Genomic DNA, 21,448 nt, shown 5'->3' with positions numbered 1-21,448 from the left:
TGTCTTTGAATCAAATTATACATACAAGATATAAATTTTTTAATATTTCCTTTTTGAATTAAAATTTCTATTTCATTAGATTTCGGCAATAACATTGTTTGACCTAATTTTTCTCTTAAATAAGCCCTTAATTGAAAGTAACAAAATAAAGTGTTATTTGATATTTTATATTTATTCTTTAATTGATCAAATGACATTAATATACCTCCTTCAAAACAATTCCCTACATATCTAATCCCATTTTGAATCCAATTATATAAAAGTTGATTGTCCATTGTGAAAGGAATGTCTATTTTGAATTAAAGATCTCTTTGCTAATAAAGATTTTTTTGTCTCATCATCAACATTTATCTTATTCCATAAATCAATCAAATGTTTTAATATAGGAGATTCTTTCTTTTCCCATATCCATTTAGATTCCCATTTGTATATAAAATCTCCTGATACGTTTTCTCCTATTTTATCTAATTCTATTCTAATCCATGCCGGTTTATCTTTCTCGAAAAAAGATGCAATAAATCTAAGTTGATTTGCTTTATAATAATTCTTAAAATTTGGAAGTTGTAATCCTCCTAGATCAAATTTCCATGTCAATTTTTCCAACGATATTCTTGACATCTTACCTTTCCAGAGGAATTTCCTCACATATTTGTTTAACTCTTGAAAAAACTTCTGGGGTAATTGTATTGGTAATGATTGAAATAAATATTGTAATCTAGGGAATATATTCATTTTTATAGTATTTACTCTTCCTACTAATGTTATTGGTAATGCCATCCATTTTTCAAGATCTTCCTGAATTTTTTTCAAAAGTGGTAAATAATTTAATTTGTATAAGTTTTTTATATCATTATCAACTCTTATAGCTAAATATTTTATACCATTTGCTGGCCATCTAAATTGAGTTATTACTCGACATTGATTATAATCTCCTTTAGTAAGAGGTAAAATTTCACTTTTATCCCAATTTATTTTATAACCCGATATTTTGCCATATTCTTCTAGTCTATAAGATAATTTGCGTAGTGAATGTAATGGATCTGTTAAATAAAGTAGAACATCATCAGCAAATAAGTTAATCTTGTATTCTTCCTGATTAACTCTAAAACCTGGGTCCATTCTAATTAATTCAGCTAGTGGTTCTATTGCCAACACAAACAAAGCAGGTGATAGTGGGCAACCTTGCCTAGTTGATCTTGTTAACTGAAATGGTGTTGAAATTTGACCATTTGTCACTACTTTAGCTTTGGGATTAGTATTCAAGGTTTTAATCCATTTTATAAATGATGTTCCTAGTCCATATTTTTCCAATACCTTAAATAAAAAATCCCATTCCAATCTATCAAATGCTTTTTCTGCATCTAAAGCAACTACCACACTCATTTCCTCCCTCTTTTGTGCTAAATGGATTATACTAAATAACCGAGTTACATTATCTGCCGATTGTCTATTTTTGATAAATCCTGTTTGATCCATATGCACTAATTTTGGTAAGCATTTAGATAATCTATTAGATAAGATTTTTGCTATTATTTTATAATCGGTGTTTAATAAAGAAATAGGTCTATATGATGTTGGTTTTAAAAGGTCTCTATCTTTTTTTGGCAATACTATTAAAATAGCTGTTGAAAAAGATTCTGGAAGTTTATGCATTCTTTCCGCTTGATATATTAACTCCATAAAAGGAGGAATTAATAAATCTTTAAACTTTTTATAAAATTCAGGTGGAAAACCATCTTCTCCTGGAGATTTATTACTTTGAAGTGATCCCAAAGCTTCTTCAACTTCTTTCAATGTAAAAGGCATACCTAATCCCTTCTGTTCTTCTGTATTTAATTTTGGAAGAGTTATTTGTGATAAAAATTCTTCTATCTTAACGTCATCATTCTTTGATTCTGATTTATACAACTCAGAATAAAAATTCTTAAAAGCCTCATTAATTTCTAGAGGTTTATAAGTAATTTCATTCACTTTTGTTCGAATTGCATTTATTGTTTTAGAAATCTGATCAGTTTTTAACTGCCATGCAAGAATTTTATGTGATCTTTCACCTAATTCATAATATCTCTGTTTAGTTCTCATAATTGCTTTTTCTGTTTGATATGTCTGGAGTGTATTATATTTTAATTTCTTATTAATAAGTTGTCTTCGTTTTTCTTCTGTCATATTTCTTTGAGATTCTTTTTCTAATTTTATAATCTCTTTTTCCAATTGATCTATTTCTATCATATATTCCTTCTTAATTTTAGAAGTATAACTTATTATCTGGCCTCCCAAATATGCTTTCATTGCTTCCCACAATATGAATTTATCATCAACTGACTGAATTTGTATCTAAAAAGAACTGAATCTGCTTTTTCATAAAATCACAAAAATCTTGACGTTTTAGTAACATTGAATTAAATCTCCATCTATAAATTGATTCCTCTTTATCTGTCATTATCATTGTCATTAGCAAAGGAGAATGATCTGACAATATTCTTGCTTTATATTCCACATTTTTCACTCTATCTTGAATATTTGTTGATAATAGGAAAAAATCTATCCTTGAATATGTTTTATGTCTATTTGAATAAAATGAGTAATCTCTTTCTTTTGGATTAATTCTTCTCCATATATCAATCAAATTTAAATCTTTCATCAATGATAGAGTTAATTTTGCTACTTTTGATTTTGTAATAGCCTTTGTTGATCTATCTAAAATTGGATCTAAACAAAAATTAAAATCTCCACCTATTAATATTTTATCATGTGCATTAGCCAAATTCAAAAAAACCTCCTGTATAAATTTTACATCATTTTCATTTGGTGCATAAATATTCATAAGAGTCCATAGTTCTGAAAAAATTTGACAATGTATAATTAAATATCTTCCTGCCGAATCAATTAATACATTTTGTATTTTAATTGGTAAATTTTTATTAACCAAAATTGCAACTCCTCTTGCCTTTGAGTTAAACGAAGCTGCAATAACATTTCCAACCCAGTTTCTTTTTAATTTCTGATGTTCTATATCCGTTAAATGAGTTTCTTGTAAGAAAGCTATATCTATTTTCATTTTTTTAATATATGTTAAAATTCTTTTTCTTTTTATTGGTCCATTAAGCCCATTAACATTAAAACTTAAAAAATTCAATAAATTAGTCATTATTTTTATTTATGTTACTCCAATCTATAATAATACCTAATCTTTCAACTTTCATTGTATCCTGGGAAATCTTTTTACAAGTCTCCATGTTGCTATGTGTGTCCCCACCAATCATCCAGGCAAAAGAATAGAAGAAAAATAGAAAATAGAGAAAAAAAACACAACATTATCCCCCTCTATTGTACGGGTCATGGCAATCGCCATGATTACACACGTGAATCCCGTAGTAACCGATTCAAAGCTCCCCAGCCCCCCCGCAACATAAAAAGTATATATATATAAAAAAAAACATACTATTCTCAATTAATATTTCTAAAATTTTACTTTTCTCCCTTATATCGTCCTTAACTGTCCATCAGTTCCATTTGCTTTCTCTGTCTTCGTCTTTAACCATTACATTTAGAAATCTCTACGTTTAATTAACGAAGAGATGGAAGTTTTTGTGCGAACACCTCCGCATCTTGATAATCAGAAAAAAATCTTTTTCCTTCCTCCAAAAAAATTATCAGTGTTGCTGGGTGACGCATTAAAAACTTATAACCTTTTTCCCATAAAACATTTTTAGCTGGATTAAATTCTTTCTTTCTCTTCAAAAGGTTATAACTTATATCAGGATAAAAAAGAACTGGTTTCTCTGCTATCATCAACGGACCTTTTCTTCTTTTAGCACCCTGGGCAGCTGCCCTCAAAATCTTTTCTTTATCCTGGTATCTTAAACATCTTATCAAAATTGATCGCGGATTTTGATCATCTTGAGATCTTGGTCTTAAGGCTCTGTGCACCCTTTCAATCTCAAATAAAGTTTCTTCTCCCATTTCCAATTTTTCAGGAATCCATTTTTGAAAAAAATTTATTGGGTCTTCTCCTTCGATACCTTCTTTAAGTCCAACAATTTTAATATTGTTGCATCTACTAAAATTTTCAAGCTTATCAATTTTTTCCACAAGTTGTTTTCTTTCTGATGTCCAGGCATCATTATCATCTTCCATCTTCTTCATTCTTCCATCCATTTCTTCCATTTTGACGTCCAAATCTGTAATTTTCTTTTCCATTTTTTCCTGTTTCTTTGTCATTTTATCAAACATAGCCTCCATATTTGTTATTTTTTCTTTAATTACTTTTTGGTTACTTTTAATTACTTTTAATGCATTTAATTTATGCATTATTTGCCTCAAAGTCTTTTTTGTACTTTCAGAGGAACTTTCATCTTCTCCATCTTCGTCTGATTTTTCCAGAGAGCCCGGCTCTCTCTCAGACTCACTTTCACTGTCGGTTTCAGTCGTTGCTGGGATTTGTAGTTCTGGTTGCTCTCTTTTGCGCATGCTCGTTCCTTTACGCTTGCGCAGTTCTCGTTGATCTTTTCCTTTAGAAATGGCCGATGCTGCCGCGGTCTCCTTTTCTGTTTCACCGGTGGTGTGTTGTACCTGAGTCCGCGGTTCTTCAGTAGAAGTAGGCCTTGATTCTGTTCCAACTTGAGCGGTCTTCGCGGTAGCAGTTTTCTTCGTCCTCTGTTTATGAGGCATAGCTTAAAACAATCCGGAGTAGTTTATAAGTAACCTTAAAAAAGTATTAATTAGCTTTTCTTCACTTAAACATTAATTTATTAACTTTTTTACGGGAGGGCTGGGTTCCAACGTCTCGATCCTACGTCATCACGTGACGTCCCCCCATAAATTTAATTCTTATGCCTGCCTTCATGACAAAGTCATGTAAATTCTTCTGGAAATAAGCAAATATAGTGGGTACGGAGACATAAATGAAAGTGGCATTTGTAGAAAAATAACGTATTGTTGAAATTAATGGAACTGAAATCCTGCAACCTTCAAAACCTGATAACTTGTATCTCAATACTTTGAAAGGGGTGGCTAGAACATAAGTTGTAGAGTCCTTGAAAGTGAGTCAATACTTTGCAGAATTAGTTGAGAGTTAAGGTTATTCACACTGTTTCATGAGTCTGATGATTGAAGGGCAATAACTGTTCCTGAACCTGGGGATGTGGGACCTACGGCTCCTGTACCTCCTTCACGATGACAGAAGCAAGAAGAGTATGGCATAAATGGTGGGTTCCGTGATGATGGATGCTGTTTTTTTGTGGCAGCACTCCTTGCAGGTATGTTCATTGGTGGGAGGGCTTCACTTGTGATTGACTGGCCTGGATCCACCAGTTTCTGTAGACCTGTCCATTCTCAAGCATGATGCAACCAATCTGAATGCCCTCCATTAAGCAACTACAGAAGTTTATCAAAGATGACATGTTGAATTTGCAGAAACATCTAAGGAAGTAGAGGTGCTATAGTGCTGTAGTGAGGACTGCCATTCATTAAGATCATGACTGATCTTTCAACCAATTTTCCTTCAGTATTCCCACAACCCTTGATTCTGTTAATGTTCAGAAATCTCTTGAAGTGCACTTCTAATGAATACCATGACTAGGCCTCCACAGCACTTAAAGAATTACAAAGCTTCATGCCCCTCTAAATTAAGAATTTACTCCTTACATATCCCAGCTAGCCCCATATTCTGAAACTATGTAGCCTGACCTAACCACCTTAGCAAGTGAAACATCTTCCCTGAATTTGGCCTTGAAATGCAATCCCCTCGCATTCTTCTAAATTGTAAAGAAAAATGTCTAATCTGAATCTTTCCTCATGCTTCAAAGCCCACCATCCATGGAAATAATCCAGCTGAACTTCACTATTCTTCTTCTATGGCAAATGCATCCATTCTTGGAGAGCAAAATTCTATATAGTACTCCAGGTGCAGATCTATACAACTACAATAACATCTTATTTGTTTAATCTTCTAAAAGTAAAGGCTAACATAATATTTACCCTCTTAGTTGTTGCTGTGCCTGCATGTTGGGCTTCAATAACTTGTACGCAAGCATTCTTGGGTTCCTTTGAATTGTCCAGTTTCTCATCATTTAACAAACACTTTTCTGTTTCATAGACCAAAGAGGATAACTTCACAATTTACAATATACAGTAGTTTAAGATGGTGCTGATTAATCTCAGTAATTTCTAGGTGGTGGCTGATGAAACAAGGAAAACAACTAAATTCTTTGTTAACCTGACAATCATTGCAGGCAATAGCAGGCAATTTCCCTTTGGATTTAGAGGTATTTCGATGTGGCAGAACTGAGGGGATGTGAGGCGTCACCGAGAGCAAGGAAGACACCAGGTTCAATCGATAAGTGCCAGACCAAATCGGAAAGGTTGGGTACAAGCAGAATTGAGGCGGTGGGATCCAGGCCCCGGAGCGTACCAAAGCAACTGAACCCAATGTTAGGACAATGATTCAGCTTGCTGCTTCACTCTGCTCTGAACTATGGGTCCATGGACAGACTCTCTTTGGGGACTTCAGTCCAGAATGTTATTTTCATCCATTTATTGTTGGATGATTTGATTTCTTTTCTCTCTTCACATTGGGTGTTTGACGGCCTTTTTTTTAATGGGTTCTTTTGGGATTCTTTGGTTCGTGACTGCCTGTTAGATGAATCTCAAGATTGTTTAATGTATACATACTTTGATAATAAATGTACTTTGAACTTTGGATTCTGGTTAATTCAGACAATTCTGAGGAAATTGCTGGGATTCCTTCATTTAATTGGGATACTACGCTGCTTAATTGGGACAGGAGACTGTTGCCAAGCAGTTTCTAACTCACGTGATTATGTGTGTAATTAGACACACCAGTAAGAGGCAGGGCGGACAAAGAAGCAGCACTGGATGTCATTTACTTGGATTTTCAGAAGGCATTTGATAAGGTGCCACTTGAGGCTGCTTAACAAGATAAAATCCTATGGCATTACAGGAAAGCTACTGGAATGGATAGAGCGGGGGTCGGCAACCTGCGGCTCCCGAGCCATTTGTGGCTCTTTCACCTCTGTGCTGCGGCTCCCTGTGGCTTTGGGAAATAATTGGTCAGTATTTAATTAAAATGTATTTTATGTTAGTTTGTTAGCTTTTGAAATGTAATTCTAAATTTGAAGATTATGGTGATCTTGTACAATCTAAGTGTGGCGACATCCGAAACGGCTCACAATTAGCCAGCATTCCGGCTAAGGGAGATAGCCAACGGGGGTTTGTGAGTACACGTCTTTTGCAGCATCTGCGTCCATGGGGGCTGGGTTGAGAGAGGCTTAAAAGCAAGGCTGTTTAGTTCGAATAAAGCTATCTTTGACTGCAGTTTACTGACACCGCTACAACGTGTTTTTATCGCTGGCTGTCCAGATGGAAGGTGCTGAAATGCTTTGTCGCGTGTCTGGAAGAAGTGAAAACTTTCCTGGGCAGCAAAGGGCTCACCTTTCCTGAGCTGGAACAGCCAGAGTGGCTGGAAAAGCTACACTTCATGGTAGACATGACAGCGCACCTGAACACGCTGAACACAGCTCTTCAGGGGTAAGGACGTACAGCCCTGCACATGTTGGAGGATGTTTTGGCATTCGAGCGCAAGTTGACAGTGCTTGCCAGAGATTTACAGAAAGGCACTTTGTCTCACTTCCCCAATTTGAGAGAGTTCAAACAAGGTCACGACATGATAATTTCGGAGTATTTACATTCTGCAATCATCGCAATGCAAACATCGTTTGGGAAACGCTTCTGTGAGTTCAGAGAGGAAAAAAACACATTATCCTTCCCGGTCACTCCCTTAAGCATCGATCCTTCCCTACTGAATACGACTGCATTGGCAGGTGTGAGTCAACCTGATCTTGAGATGGAACTGGCCGACATAGCCGACAAAGACATATGGGTGTCCAAGTTTAGACGCTTGACAGCAGACCTTGAAGATGTTGCCCGTTCTTGCTCAGAAACACAAATGGAGTGATATTGAAAACCTTCCAAAACCGGACAAACTTGTGTTCGAAACATTTATGTAAACATTAAAAAGTATGCGCTTTGAGTCCTGTCGATCTTTGGATCCACATATGTAAGTGAGCAGGTGTTCTCCAACATGAACTTTATTAAAAACAAACATCGCGCATGCCTCACAGATGACAGCTTGCGATCCTGTGTAAAGATGAAGGTGACGTCATACAGCCCTGATGTGCAGACGCTGTGCGCTGAGGTCCAGGAGCAGAAATCCCATTAACCAAGTATGATAAATATTTTAATTGCCTATTATTTTATGTGTATTCATATTTTTTCATTGTTCAGTGAAATAGTCCTTTTATTTTTCAGGCTGACAGCTGGCTGATGTTATTTTTGGTTTGCTGCTGGCGGAAAATTTAAGTTCGGCGTTTTTCATAAATACAAGAAGGACTCAAATAGACATTGAGTATTTTACTTTAAAGTAACTTTCAACCCAACGTCTTTTTTTCGGAGTTCAAAATGTTTTTGTTGCATGCAGAAATGTAATTTCGTTTTCTCTGCAGGAGTTCATCAATTTCATAAATGCAACACATTATAGTTTGTTTATACATAGCATAAAGGCAAAAAAAACGTTGTATGCAGTGTTATTTCATTTTAAATGTCAAACGGGTTTTGCGGCTCCCAGTGTTTTCTTTTCTGTGGGAAACGGGTCCAAGTGGCTCTTTCAGTGGTAAAGGTTGCTGACCCCTGGGATAGAGGAATGGCTGACAGGCAGGAGGCAGTATGTGGGACTAAAAGGGACCTTTTCTGGTTGGCTGCCAGTGGCTAATGGTATTCCTCAGGGGTCAATACTGGGACCACTACTTACCATATTGTTTATCAATGATTTGGATAATGGAATTGTGTCAAAGTTTGCAGATGATACAAAGTGGAGGGATAGGCAATGTTGAGGAAGCAATGCAATTGCCACAGGATGTAAACAAATTGGAAAAATAGGCAAAAATGTGGCAGATGGAATACAGTGTTGGACAATGTATGATAATGCATTTTGGTAAAGGGAATAATAGTGCGGACTAATATCTAAAGCAGGACCTCCAGGGTAACAATCTCAGGATTGCTACCTGTGCCACGTGCGAGAGAGGCAAGGAACAGAAAGATTTTAAAGATTAATACGTGGCTGAGAGGATGGTGCAGGAGGGAGGGCTTCAGGTTTGTAGATAATTGGGCTTTGTTCCAGGGAAGGTGAGATCTGTTCTGAAGGGACGGTTTACACCTAAACTGGAGCAGTACTAACATTCTTGCAGGAAGTTTGCTAGTGCTTCTTGGGGGGGGGGTTTAAACTAAATTTGCAGGGGGCGGGAATCCAGAATGTGAAAGAGGATAGCGAGAGGAAGAATAAAGGACAGGTGGGGACTACACAGTTCCGGAATATTAAGTGTGTAGTACAGAAAGGTGAGGCGGAACAAGTGACAAGGAGGACACATGTACAGAGGGATGGTCTGACGGAACATGGAGTTAAATGTGTTGAAAGAATAAGTAAATTTAAGAAGGACAACAAAATTCTAGAGGTGTATAGCCTGATGGGAGTTCGGGGAGCTGGGTTAAGCACAATAGGCAACGATTCAAACAGAGAGAGGACAAATGGGCTAAAAACTCTGTATCTGAATGCACGAAGTGTCAGAAATAAGGCGGATGAGTTTGAAGCCCAGGTGCGAATGGGTAACTATGATGTTGCTGGGATAACGGAGACAAGGCTGAAGGGAGATCAGACCTGGGAAATGAATGTACAAGAGTACACGTGCTATCGTAGGGACAGAAATGTGGGCAGAGGGGGTGGGGTGGCCCTTTTGGTGAGGAATGAGATTCAGTCCTTTGCAAGGGGGGACATAGGGTCAGGAGAAGTAGAGTCTGTGTGGATAGAACTGAGGAACAGTAAGGACAAAAGGACCCAAATGGGTGTTGTCTACAGGCCACCAAACAGTAGCATGGATATTGGGTGCAAGTTGAATAGGGAGTTAACATTGGCATGTGGCAAAGGTAATGTCGCAGTAGTTTTGGGGGATTTCAACATGCAGGTGAACTGGGAGAATCAGGTTGGTGCTGGACCACAGGATAGGGAGTTTGTAGAGTGCCTACAGGATGCATTCTTGGAACAGCTTGTACGAGAGCCGACCAGGGACAAGACTATTCTGGATTTAGTGTTATGTAATGAACAGGATTTGATAAGCGATCTTGCAGTAAAGGAGCCATTAGGAGGTAGTGATCATAATATGATAAGTTTTTATCTGCAATTTGAGAAGGATAAGGGCAGCTCGGAGGTGTCAGTGTTGCAGTTGGACAGGGGAAACTATGGAGCCATGGGGGAGGAGCTGGCCAAAGTTGACTGGATGGATAGCCTAGCACGGGGGTCGGCAACCCGCGGCTCCGGAGCCACATGTGGCTCTTTTACGTCTGTGCTGCGGCTCCCTGTTGCTTTGAGAAATAATTGGTTGTGGCGACCCTTTTCCTGGCACATCCGAACCGACTCACAATTAGATAGCCTACGGGGGTTTGCGAGCACAGAGCTTTGGAGCCTCTGCGCCATGGGGGCAGGTTGAGGGAGGCTTAAAAGTGAGGCTGAAGATTTCGAATAAAGTTTTTTCCTTCGACTGCAGTTACCGACTCCGTGTCGTAATTTTAGCGCTGCGTGTAGCACACCGCTACATGGTCAGTATTTAATTAAAATGTATTTTATGTTGGTTTGTTAGTTTTTGAAATGTAAATCTAAATTTGAAGATTATGGTGATCTTGTACAATCTAAATAAGACGTTGTGGCGACCCATTTCCTGACACATCCGAACCGGCTCACAATTAGCCAGCGTTCAGGCTAAGGGAGATAGCCTACGGGGGTTTGTGAGTACATGTCTTTTGCAGCATCCGCGCCCATGGGGGGCGGGTTGAGGGAGGCTTAAAAGCAAGGCTGTTTAGTTCGAATAAAGCTATCTTTGACTGCAGTTTACTGACTGCCTGTAGCACACCGCTACAACGTGTTTTTATCGCTGGCTGTCCAGAGGGGAGGTGCTGAAACGCTTTGTCGCGTGTCTGGAAGAAGTGAAAACTTTCCTGGGCAGCAAAGGGCTCACCTTTCCTGAGCTGGAACAGCCAGAGTGGCTGGAAAAGCTACACTTCATGGTAGACATGACAGCGCACCTGAACACGCTGAACACAGCTCTTCAGGGGTAAGGACGTACAGCCCTGCACATGTTGGAGGATGTTTTGGCATTCGAGCGCAAGTTGACGTTGCTTGCCAGAGATTTACAGAAAGGCACATTGTCTCACTTCCCCAATTTGAGAGAGTTCAAACAAGGTCACGACTTGATAAATTCGGAGTATTTACATTCTGCAATCATCGCAATGCAAACATCGTTTGGGAAACGCTTCTGTGAGTTCAGAGAGGAAAAAAACACATTATCCTTCCCGGTCACTCCCCTAAGCATCGATCCATCCCTACTGAATACGACTGCATTGTCAGGTGTGAGTCAACCTGAACAAGGATGATAAATATTTTAATTGCCTATTATTTTGCGTATATTCATATGTTTTCATTGTTCAGTGAAATAGTCCTTTTATTTTTCAGGTTGACAGCTGGCTGACGTTATTTTTGGTTTGCTGCTGGCGGCAAATTTAAGTTTGGCGTTTTTCATAAATACAAGAAGGACTCAAATAGACATTGAGTATTTTACTTAAAAGTAACCTTCAACCCAACGTCTTTTTTTCGGAGGTCAAAATGTTTTTGTTGCATGCAGAAATGTAATTTCGTTTTCTCTGCTGGAGTTCATCAATTTCATAAATGCAACACATTATAGTTTGTTTATACATAGCATAAAGGCAAAACAAAACGTTGTATGCAGTGTTATTTCATTTTAAATGTCAAACGGGTTTTGCGGCTCCCAGTGTTTTCTTTTCTGTGGGAAACGGGTCCAAGTGGCTCTTTCAGTGGTAAAGGTTGCTGACCCCTGGCCTAGCAGAAAAGACAGTGGAACAGCAATGGCAGGTATTCTTGGGAATAATACACAAGGTTCAAAATCAGTTCATCCCCCAGAGAAGGAAGGATTCAAAGGGGGGAAAGGGGCCACAGTGGTTAACAAAGGAAGTCAGAGATTGCATAGCATTAAAAAAAAAGGAAGCATGACAGAGCTAAGGTGAGTGGGAGGACAGATGAATGGGAAGTTTTTAAGGAACAACAGAACTTAACTAAAAAGACAATACGGGGAGAAAAAATGAGGTACGAACACAAGCTAGCCAGGAATATAAAGGAAGATAGCAAAAGCTTTTTTAGGTATGTGAAGAGAAAGAAGATAGTTAAGATCAATGTTGGGCCTTTGAAGAATGAATTGGGTGAAATTGTTATGGGAAACAGAGAAATGGCAGAAGAATTTAATGAGTACTTTATATCTGTTTTCACTAAGGAAAACACAAGCAATCTCCCAGATGTATGGATGAGCCAAAGACATGGGGTAACAGAGGAAATGAAAAAGATAGACATTAGGAAGGAAACGGTGATAAGTAGACTGATGGGACTGAAGGCTGACAAATCCCCAGGTCCGGATGGTCTGCATCCTAGGGTACTAAAGGAGGTGGCCCTGGAAATTGCGGATGCATTGGAATCATTTTCCAATGTTCCTTAGATTCAGGATCAGTTCCTGAGGATTGGAGAATGGCTAATGTTATCCCACTTTTTAGGAAAGGAGGGAGGGAGAAAACAGAGAACTATTGACCTGTCAGCCTGACATCGGTGGTGGGGAAGATGCTAGAGTCCATTATTAAGGATGAAATAGTGGCATATCTAGATAGCAGTGATAGGATTGGGCCGAGCCAGCATGGATTTACCAAGGGTAAATCATGCTTGACTAATCTGTTGGGAGTTTTTCAAGGATGTAACCAGGAAGCTAGACGGGGGAGATCCAGTGGATGTAGTGCACCTCGATTTTCAGAAGGCATTTGATAAGGTCCCACATTGGAGATTGATCGGTAAAATCAAAGCTCAGGGCATCAGGGGGAAGACATTGACATGGATAGAAAACTGGTTGGCAAATAGAAAGCAAAGGGTAGCGGTGAATGGGTGTTTCTCGGAATGGCAGGTGGTGACTAGTGGGGTGCCACAGGGCTCGGTATTGGGACCACAGCTGTTTACAATTTACGTCAATGATTTGGATGAAGGCATTGAAAATAACATCAGCAAATTTGCTGATGATACTAAGCTGGGTGGCAGTGTGACATGTGATGAGGATGTTAGGAGAATTCAGGGTGACTTGGATAGGCTGGGTGAGTGGGCAGATACTTGGCAGATGATGTTCAATGTGAATAAGTGTGAGGTTATCCACTTTGGGAGTAAGGACAGGAAGGCAGATTATTATTTGAACGGTGTAGAGTTAGGTAAGGGAGAAATACAAAGAGATCTAGGAGTCCTTGTTCATCAGTCACTGACGGTGAATGAGCAAGTGCAGCAGGCAGTGAAGAAGGCTAATGGAACGTTGGCCTTTATTACAAAGGGAATTGAGTACAAGAGCAAGGAAATCCTTTTGCATTTGTACAGGGCCCTGGTGAGACCACACCTGGAGTTTTGTGTACAGTTTTGGTCTCCAGGGTTAAGGAGGGACATCCTGGCTGTCGAGGAAGTGCAGCGTAGATTCACAAGGTTAATTCCTGGGATGTCCGGACTGTCTTACACAGAGAGGTTAGAGAGACTGGGCTTGTACACACTGGAATTAAGGAGATTGAGAGGGGATCTGATTGAAACATATAAGATTATTAAGGGATTGGACAAGATAGAGGCAGGAAATATGTTCCAGATGCTGGGAGTCCAGTACCAGAGGGCATGGTTTGAGAATAAGGGGTAGGTCATTTCGGACAGAGTTAAGGAAAAACTTCTTCTCCCAGAGAGTTGTGGGGGTCTGTCTGGAAAGCACTGCCTTGAAAGGTCGTGGAGGCCAATTCTCTGGATGCTTTCAAGAAGGAGCGAGATAGGTATCTTAAGGATAGGGGAATCAAGGGATATGGGGACAAGGCAGGAACCGGGTGTTGATAGTAGTTGATCAGCCATTATCTCAAAATGGCGGTGCAGGCTCGAAGAGCCGAATGGTCTACTTCTGCATCTATTGTCTATTGCCTAAATGGGGAGAAAATTAGTTTACAGGTTGAGCCTGTGGTAAAGGTGGCAAATGCAATGTTGGCATTTATTTCAAGGGGATTAGAATATAAAAACAAGGAGATCACGCTGAGACTTTATAAGACAATAGTCAGGCCACATTTGGAGTACTGTCAACAGTTTCAGGCTCCATATCTCAGAAAAGATGTGTTATCATTGGAGAGAGTCCAGAGGAGGTTCACGATTCTGGGAATGAAGGGGTTAACATGTGAGGAGCATTTGGCAGCTTTGGGCCTGTACTCACTGGAACTTAGAAGAATGTTTGGGGTTCTCATTGAAACCTACCAAATGTTGAAAGGACAAGATGGGTCCTATGGTAGGCATATCCACAACTAGAGAGAACAGCCTCAAAATTGAGGGGCAACCTTTTAGAACAGACGTAAGGAGGAATTTTTATAGCCAGTGGTAAATCTATGGAATCCTCTACCTCAGTCTGCAATGGGGGCCTAGTTTATGCATACATTTAAGGTGAAAGTTGATCATTTCCTGATCAGTCAGGGCTTCAAAGGATAAGGTGAGAAGGCAGTTGTATGGTGTTGAGTTGGATCCAGGATCAGCCATGATGGAATGGTGGAGCAGACCTGATGGGCTAATTGGCTTAATTCGGCTTCTATGTCTTACAGTCTTTTAGACACTCTACCGTGCTTAGAGTAAACACCTTTTAAATAGTGTCAGTTTCTCGTGTTTGTGTTTAAAAAGCAGTGATTTTTGTTACTGATAGTTGAAGAGAGACAAGCAGTAAGACACTTCAGAACTATTTTGCTGGCTATGGTGTTAAACATTCAGACTTGAAGATGTCATAATGTACTGGTTCCGATGTGTCCCAATTAACCTGAATCTACTGTATTCTAGCTGCCATGTTCACTCTGTATCATTTAGCTGGTCCACGTTCTCTCAAAGCCTTCCATACTGAAAATGTTGTCACACTGCAAAAGGCACATTCAGGTGGCACTATACAGATCGAGGGACCCAAATTAGTGTCAGACAAGGTAATATAAAATAGATTTTGCAGCTACTAACATACACCAAGGTCTTTTCTGTTAGTTCTGCCAAAATCAGTACCAATAATTGTGTTAAAATATATGAAATGGAAGGTAAGAGGCTAACACAGAAACTGATAAATGGTTCTCTAGCATGCAAAAGCACTTGGACAAAGAAAAGTTTTTAGCAGGAAGTTAGAAATGTGTCTTAACTAAATATTTACTTGATGTACACAGAAGAAACTGAATGTACTGTAGGATCAATAAAGTCTGTCTGTCTGCAAGATGGTCAGGACCAGAAACTAAATATACTGGGTTACTGGGCTGCAAGTTTACAGGAAAAAAAAACGTGAAAATAGAGGAGAATGAACAGCCTTGATACTAACATATCTATACCTTTTTAGTGCGTGCAAAACTAGGTGAAGAAAGGAATCTTTAATTTTCTTATTCAGAGATGATTTACTGAGAGGTAGGCAAGCAGTGTGCATTATTAAGCAGCAAAGATTTGGTGCCACAGTAGCATAGTAGATAATATGACACTATTACTGCTCAGGGCATTCCAGACTTCAGAGTTCAATTCCAGCATCATTCTATACATCCTCCATGTGGGATTTCTCCTGCATCCTCCCAGTTCAAAGGTGTAATGGGTAGTTCATTGACCTGTGACTAGGTTAGGGTTAATCGGGGTTTTTGGAGTGCCGTGACTCAAAGAGTGGCTGAAGAGCCTATTCCATGCTGTTTTGCGAAATAATAATGAATAACTACATTTAAGACTTGATTGGGAGTTCCGTAAAGTCTCCAAATGCTGAAGTAGTAGAATTATAAATGCAGAAATTAGACAACCGAAGTATCAAAGGCAAGATTATTTTAATGAAAGGGATGCATGACATGTTCATTTCTGAGAGCCACTGAATTTCAGACTTTTATTCAAGATAGTATTCCCCAATAAGAGAGCAGTCAATAATGTTTCAGATTGTCTGGGTTCCTTACATCTCTCTGCATCTCTTCAACATTGGTTCTGCTGGCTGTACACATGTCCTAAGATTGCAGCCACCTGTTGTACCTGATGCAAAGACGGTATCTCAATTGATTTTAGTGGAAAGGAAGAATACAGACTTTATTTTCAATGACCCCTTTTGATCTAAACATTTAAAATGCAATTAAGATTTTTATTAGAAGTTCAACAAAAGCTATAGTGCATCCATCTTTAGTTGAATAGCAGTTGCTTACTACACAAAAGTACCTACATTACTGTACTGTTAAGTGTAATTTTACCACTGCATCCTGCTAATATAACAATTACAGCACGGAAACAGGCCATCTCAGCCCTTCTAGTCCGTGCCAAACGCTTACTCTCACCTAGTCCCACCTACCGGCACTCAGCCCATAACCCTCCATTCCTTTCCTGTCCATATACCTATCCAATTTTTTTTTAATGAGAAAATTGAACCTGCCTCTACCACTTCTACTGGAAGCTCATACTACACAGCTACCACTCTTAGTAAAGAAGTTCCCCCTCGTGTTACCCCTAAATTTTTGCCTCTTAACTCTCAACTCATGTCCTCTTGGCTGAATCTCCTCTGCTCTCAATGGAAAAAGCCTATCCATGTCAACTCTATCTATCCCCCTCATAATTTTAAATACCTTTATCAAGTCCCCCCTCAACCTTCTACGCTCCAAAGAATAAAGACCTAACTTGTTCAACCTTTCCCTGTAACTTAAGTGCTGAAACCCAGGTAACCTTCTAGTAAATCTCCTCTGTACTCTCTCTATTTTGTTGACATCTTTCCTATAATTCTATGACCAAAACTGTACACAATATTCCAAATTTGGCCTCACCAATGCCTTGTACAATTTTAACATTACATTCCAACTCCTATACTCAATGCTCTGATTTATAAATGCCAGCTTTCTTCATGAGATTCCACCTTCAGGGAACTATGCACCACTATTGCGAGATCACTCCGTTTTACTGCATTCCTCAATGCCCTACTATTTACCATGTATGTCCTATTTTGATTAGTCCTACCAAAATGTAGCACCTCACACTTATCAGCATTAAACTCCATCTGCCATCTTTCAGCCTACTATTCAAACTGGCCTAAATCTCTCTGCAAGCTTTGAAAACCTACTTCATCATCCACAACGCCACCTACCTTAGTATTATCTGCATACTTACTAATCCAATTTACCACCCCATCATCCAGATCATTAATGTAAATGACAAACAACACTGGACCCAGTACAGATCTCTGAGGCACATCACTAATCACTGGCCTCCAACCTGACAAACAGTTATCCACCACTACTCTCTGGCATCTCCCATCCAGCCACTGTTGAATCCATTTTACCGCTTCAATATTAATACCTAACTATTGAACCTTCCTAACTAACCTTCTGTGTGGAACCTTGTCCAAGGCCTTACTGAAGTCCATATAGACAACATCCACTGCTTTACTCTCGACAACTTTCCTCATGACCTCTTCAAAAAATTCAGTAAGATCAGTCCACGCACAAATCCATGCTGACTGCTCCTAATCAGACCCTGTCTATCCAGGTAATTATATATACCATCTCTAAGAATACTTTCCTTTAATTTACCCACCACTGATGTCAAACTGACAGGCCTATAATTGCTAGGTTTATTCTTAGAATCCTTTTTAAACAATGGAACCACATGAGTAATACGCCAATCATCCAGAACCATCCCCGTTTCTAATGACATTTGAAATATTTCTGTCAGAGCCCCTGCTATTTCTACGCTAACTTCTCTCAAGGTCCTAGGGAATATCCCGTCAGGACCTGGAAATTTATCCACTTTTATATTCTTTAAAAGCGCCAATACGTCCTCTTCTTTAATCATCATATTTTACATAACTACCCTACTTGTTTCCCTTACCTTACACATTTCAATATCCTTCTTAATGAATACCAAAGAAAAGAAATTGTTCAAAATCTCCTCCATCTCTTTTGGCTCCGCACATAGAGGTCCACTCTGATTCTCTAAGGGACCAATTTTATCCCTTACTATCTTTTTGCTATTACTATAACTGCAGAAACCCTTCAGATTTATTTTCACCTTACTTGCCAAAGCAACCTCGTATCTTAGCTTTTCTAACTTCTTTCTTAAGATTCTTTTTACATTTTTTATATTCCTCGAGCACCTCATTTACTCCACGCTGCCTATATTTAATGTAGATCTCTCTCTTTTTCCGAACCAAGTTTCCAATATCCCTTGAAAACCATGGCTCTTTCAAACTTTTAACCTTTCCTTTCAACCTTACAGGGACATAAAGATTCTGTACCCTCAAAATTTCACCTTCAAATGACCTCCATTTCTCTATTACATCCTTCCCATAAAACAAATTGTCCCAATTCACTTCTTCTAAATCCTTTTGCATCTCCTCAAAGTTAGCCTTCCTCCAATCAAAAATCTCAACCCTGGGTCCAGTCCTATCCTTCTCCACAATTTTATTGAAACTAATGGCATTGTGATCACTGGACCCGAAGTGCTCCCTAACAGGAGATCCAACACTGCCCCTTCTCTAGTTGGTACCTCTATGTATTGCTGCAAAAAACTACCTTGCACACATTTTACAAACTCCAAACTATCCAGCCCTTTTAAAGAATGGGCTTCCCAGTCTATGTGTGGAAAATTAAAATCTCCCACAATCACAACCTTGTGCTTACTACAAATATCTGCTATCTCCTTGCAAATTTGCTTCTCCAATTCTTGCTCCCCATTAGGTGGTATATAATACACCCCTATTAGTGTTACTACACCTTTCTCATCCCTCAATTCCACCCAAATAGGCTCCCTGGACGAGCCCTCTAATCTATCCTGCCAAAGCACCGCTGTAATATTTTCTCTGACAAGCAATGCAACATCTCCCCCTCTTGCCCCTCCAATTCTATCACACTTGAAGCAACGAAAACCAGGAATATTTAGTTGCAAATCATACCCCTCCTTCAACCATGTTTCACTAATAGCTCCAACATCATATTTCCAGGTATCAATGCATGCTCTGAGCTCATCCACCTTTCTTACAATGCTCCTAGCATTAAAATAAATGCATTTAAGAAATTTGCCACCTCTTACACTCTGTTTATCTCTAACAACTTTATTATCTTTTTCTTCCTTCTCCCCTACATCTTCAGTCTCATGCTCCGTTTCTCTGTCACCTGCCTATCTTCCCTCACACATTATCTACTAGCTTTCCCTATTTCTGAACTAACCTCCTCTCTCCTAGTCTCTTCAATTTGATTCCCACCCCCCAATCATTCCAGTTTAAAGTCTCCCCAGTAGCCTTCGCAAATCTCCCTGCCAAGTCCCCCTAGGATTCAAGTGCAGCCCGTCCTTTTTGTACAGATCACACCTGCCCCAAAAGAGGTCCCAATGATCCAGAAACCTGAATCCCTGCCCCCTGCTCCAATCCCTCAGCCACGCATTTATCCTCCACCTCATTCCATTCCTACTCTCACTGTCGCGTGGCACAGACAGTAAGTCCTTCTTCTCAACTCCCTATATTCTCCTTTCAGGACCTCTTCCCTTTTCCTACCTATGACATTGGTACCTATATGTACCACAACCTCTGGCTCCTCACCCTCCCACTTCAGGATATCTTGGACGTGATCAGAAACATCCCGAACCCTGGCACCAGGGAGGCAAACTACCATCTAGGTCTCCTGACTGCGTCCACAGAATCGCCTATCTGACCCCGTAACTATCGAGTTCCCTATTACTACTGCCTTCCTCTTCCTTGCCCTACCCTTCTGAGCTACAGGGCCAGACTCTGTGCCGGAAGCACGGCCACTGTTGCTTCCCCCAGGTAGGCTGTTCCCCCCCCCCCCCAACAGTACTCAAACAGGACTACTTATTGTCAAGGGGTACAGTCACTGGGGTACTCTCTAGTACCTGACTCTTCCCCTTCCCCCTCCTAACCATGATCCACTTGTCTGCCTCCCGTGGCCACCTGCCTGTAACTCCTCTCTATTAACTCCTCACTCTCCCTAACCAGACGAAGGTAATCGAAGGTAAGCTATTAGATAAAATGATTAAAGGCTGTTATTTTTTATGCCCTGCCACAATTGCCACTTCCCGCGTAGCTTTCCACAATCAGTTACAAGAGGATATCAATTTTATACAGCAGAATCTCATGATCCCAATTCCACTATTATTATTCAGTGTGGTGTGGCCAAGTTGAATGAAATCCTGGGAAATTTCTGTATCTCCAGATCAGACACACTTCTTTTAAATATGCCTTCATAAGCAAATAATATTGAGAAGAGAATCAAGTTAGTAATCTTGTTCATCAGAGCCCTGTCCAAAATCACAATCCCACAGTAGTGAAAAACTAATGGCTCCACATTTGACTCTTTAAAATCATTTCTAGTGTTCCAATCATCAATCAGTCTCACTATGTGTCGCCTTTTAAAATTCAGCCATTTATACCATTCTTGCTTTTTTTCTGCCAAAATAACTTTAGACTTCTCAATTAAATTTGACCTGCCAACCTATTAGATCAACAAAGAAAGTGGTAAGTGGTTTGTTTTGGACTGCTGATGCAATGCAGTAATCAAGAATAAGTATCTGTCAATGTTCTGATGGTCACAAATTTGCTGCATGAATGCACAAATATCAAGATCTCAAAATAAGATTTAACAGAAAGCAAAATTTGAGCTGTTACCCTGTACGAGTTACCCCCTAACTCATCAGTGATGAAACCAGGAGTCTCAGACACTCTCGCCCAGGCAACCCCAGTCAGGGTTGATGAAACCCCGGCTTCAGTTCGGGCAGCACTGGCCAGGCCCACGGGTCACACTTCCTGATCCAGAGTCACCTGGAGGGTTGCTTCGGGAGCCTCTATGACAATCCTGGTGGCTCTTCCCTTTGCAGCCCCTGTCCTGTAAAGTGTTTCCTCAATTATTGGTGTGTGATCAACAGCGGATTTGATAAACTGGCCCGCAAATACCATCTCTGTTCGCCAAACTTCCTAACTTCCGCTCCCTGGGGAAAACGGACTTAAACAAACGCGCCACTTTGTTTGACCCTCTTCTCCATCGAATTCCCACAGGAGTCCTTTGCCACTTACCCACATGGATAGAGCAGGGAGCACGCCAGCGTAAGGCGGCGCTTCTCACTTCATCCAGGCCCAGCAACCGACACAGCACCGCGGTCGCCATCACGCACCAGGGCAGCAAACACTGAATATTCATGAGCCTGACCCCGACGCTGAATTATTAATTAACTCGCATGGTCGGGTGATGTATATTAATAAGGGGGGCTGGAAACTGCACGGACTTTAACGCCTCACATCCGGGT

The 21,448-nt window shown here is 39.8% G+C and overlaps 2 protein-coding genes across 3 annotated transcripts in view; one reads left to right on the top strand and one right to left on the bottom strand.

Moving 5' to 3' along the window:
• The window catches only part of LOC132391501 (palmitoyl-protein thioesterase ABHD10, mitochondrial-like), a 70,907-nt gene extending 49,466 nt beyond the window's left edge, over positions 1 to 21,441 (bottom strand). The window contains exon 1 of one of the 2 annotated variants that reach the window (XM_059964778.1): positions 21,219 to 21,441. In XM_059964778.1, the coding sequence (XP_059820761.1) occupies positions 21,219 to 21,342 (124 nt within the window). In that variant the 5' untranslated portion in view covers positions 21,343 to 21,441. The remainder of the gene's footprint in view (positions 1 to 21,218) is intronic. The other variant, XM_059964777.1, reaches the window with a different exon arrangement.
• LOC132390792 (uncharacterized) lies at positions 8,064 to 13,314 on the top strand. Its single transcript, XM_059963338.1, has 2 exons — positions 8,064 to 8,243; positions 8,329 to 13,314. Exon 2 carries the CDS (start codon positions 9,540 to 9,542, stop codon positions 10,554 to 10,556), a length of 1,017 nt encoding a protein of 338 aa, XP_059819321.1. The 5' UTR covers positions 8,064 to 8,243; positions 8,329 to 9,539; the 3' UTR covers positions 10,557 to 13,314.
• Positions 21,442 to 21,448: the final 7 nt, after the last annotated feature.

The sequence above is a fragment of the Hypanus sabinus genome, chromosome 3 (assembly GCF_030144855.1).
Source record: "Hypanus sabinus isolate sHypSab1 chromosome 3, sHypSab1.hap1, whole genome shotgun sequence".
In the NCBI taxonomy this organism is placed as follows: Eukaryota; Metazoa; Chordata; class Chondrichthyes; order Myliobatiformes; family Dasyatidae; genus Hypanus; species Hypanus sabinus.
The sequence above is the reverse complement of the archived record's forward strand: the minus strand, read 5'-3'. Positions and strand labels throughout refer to the sequence as shown.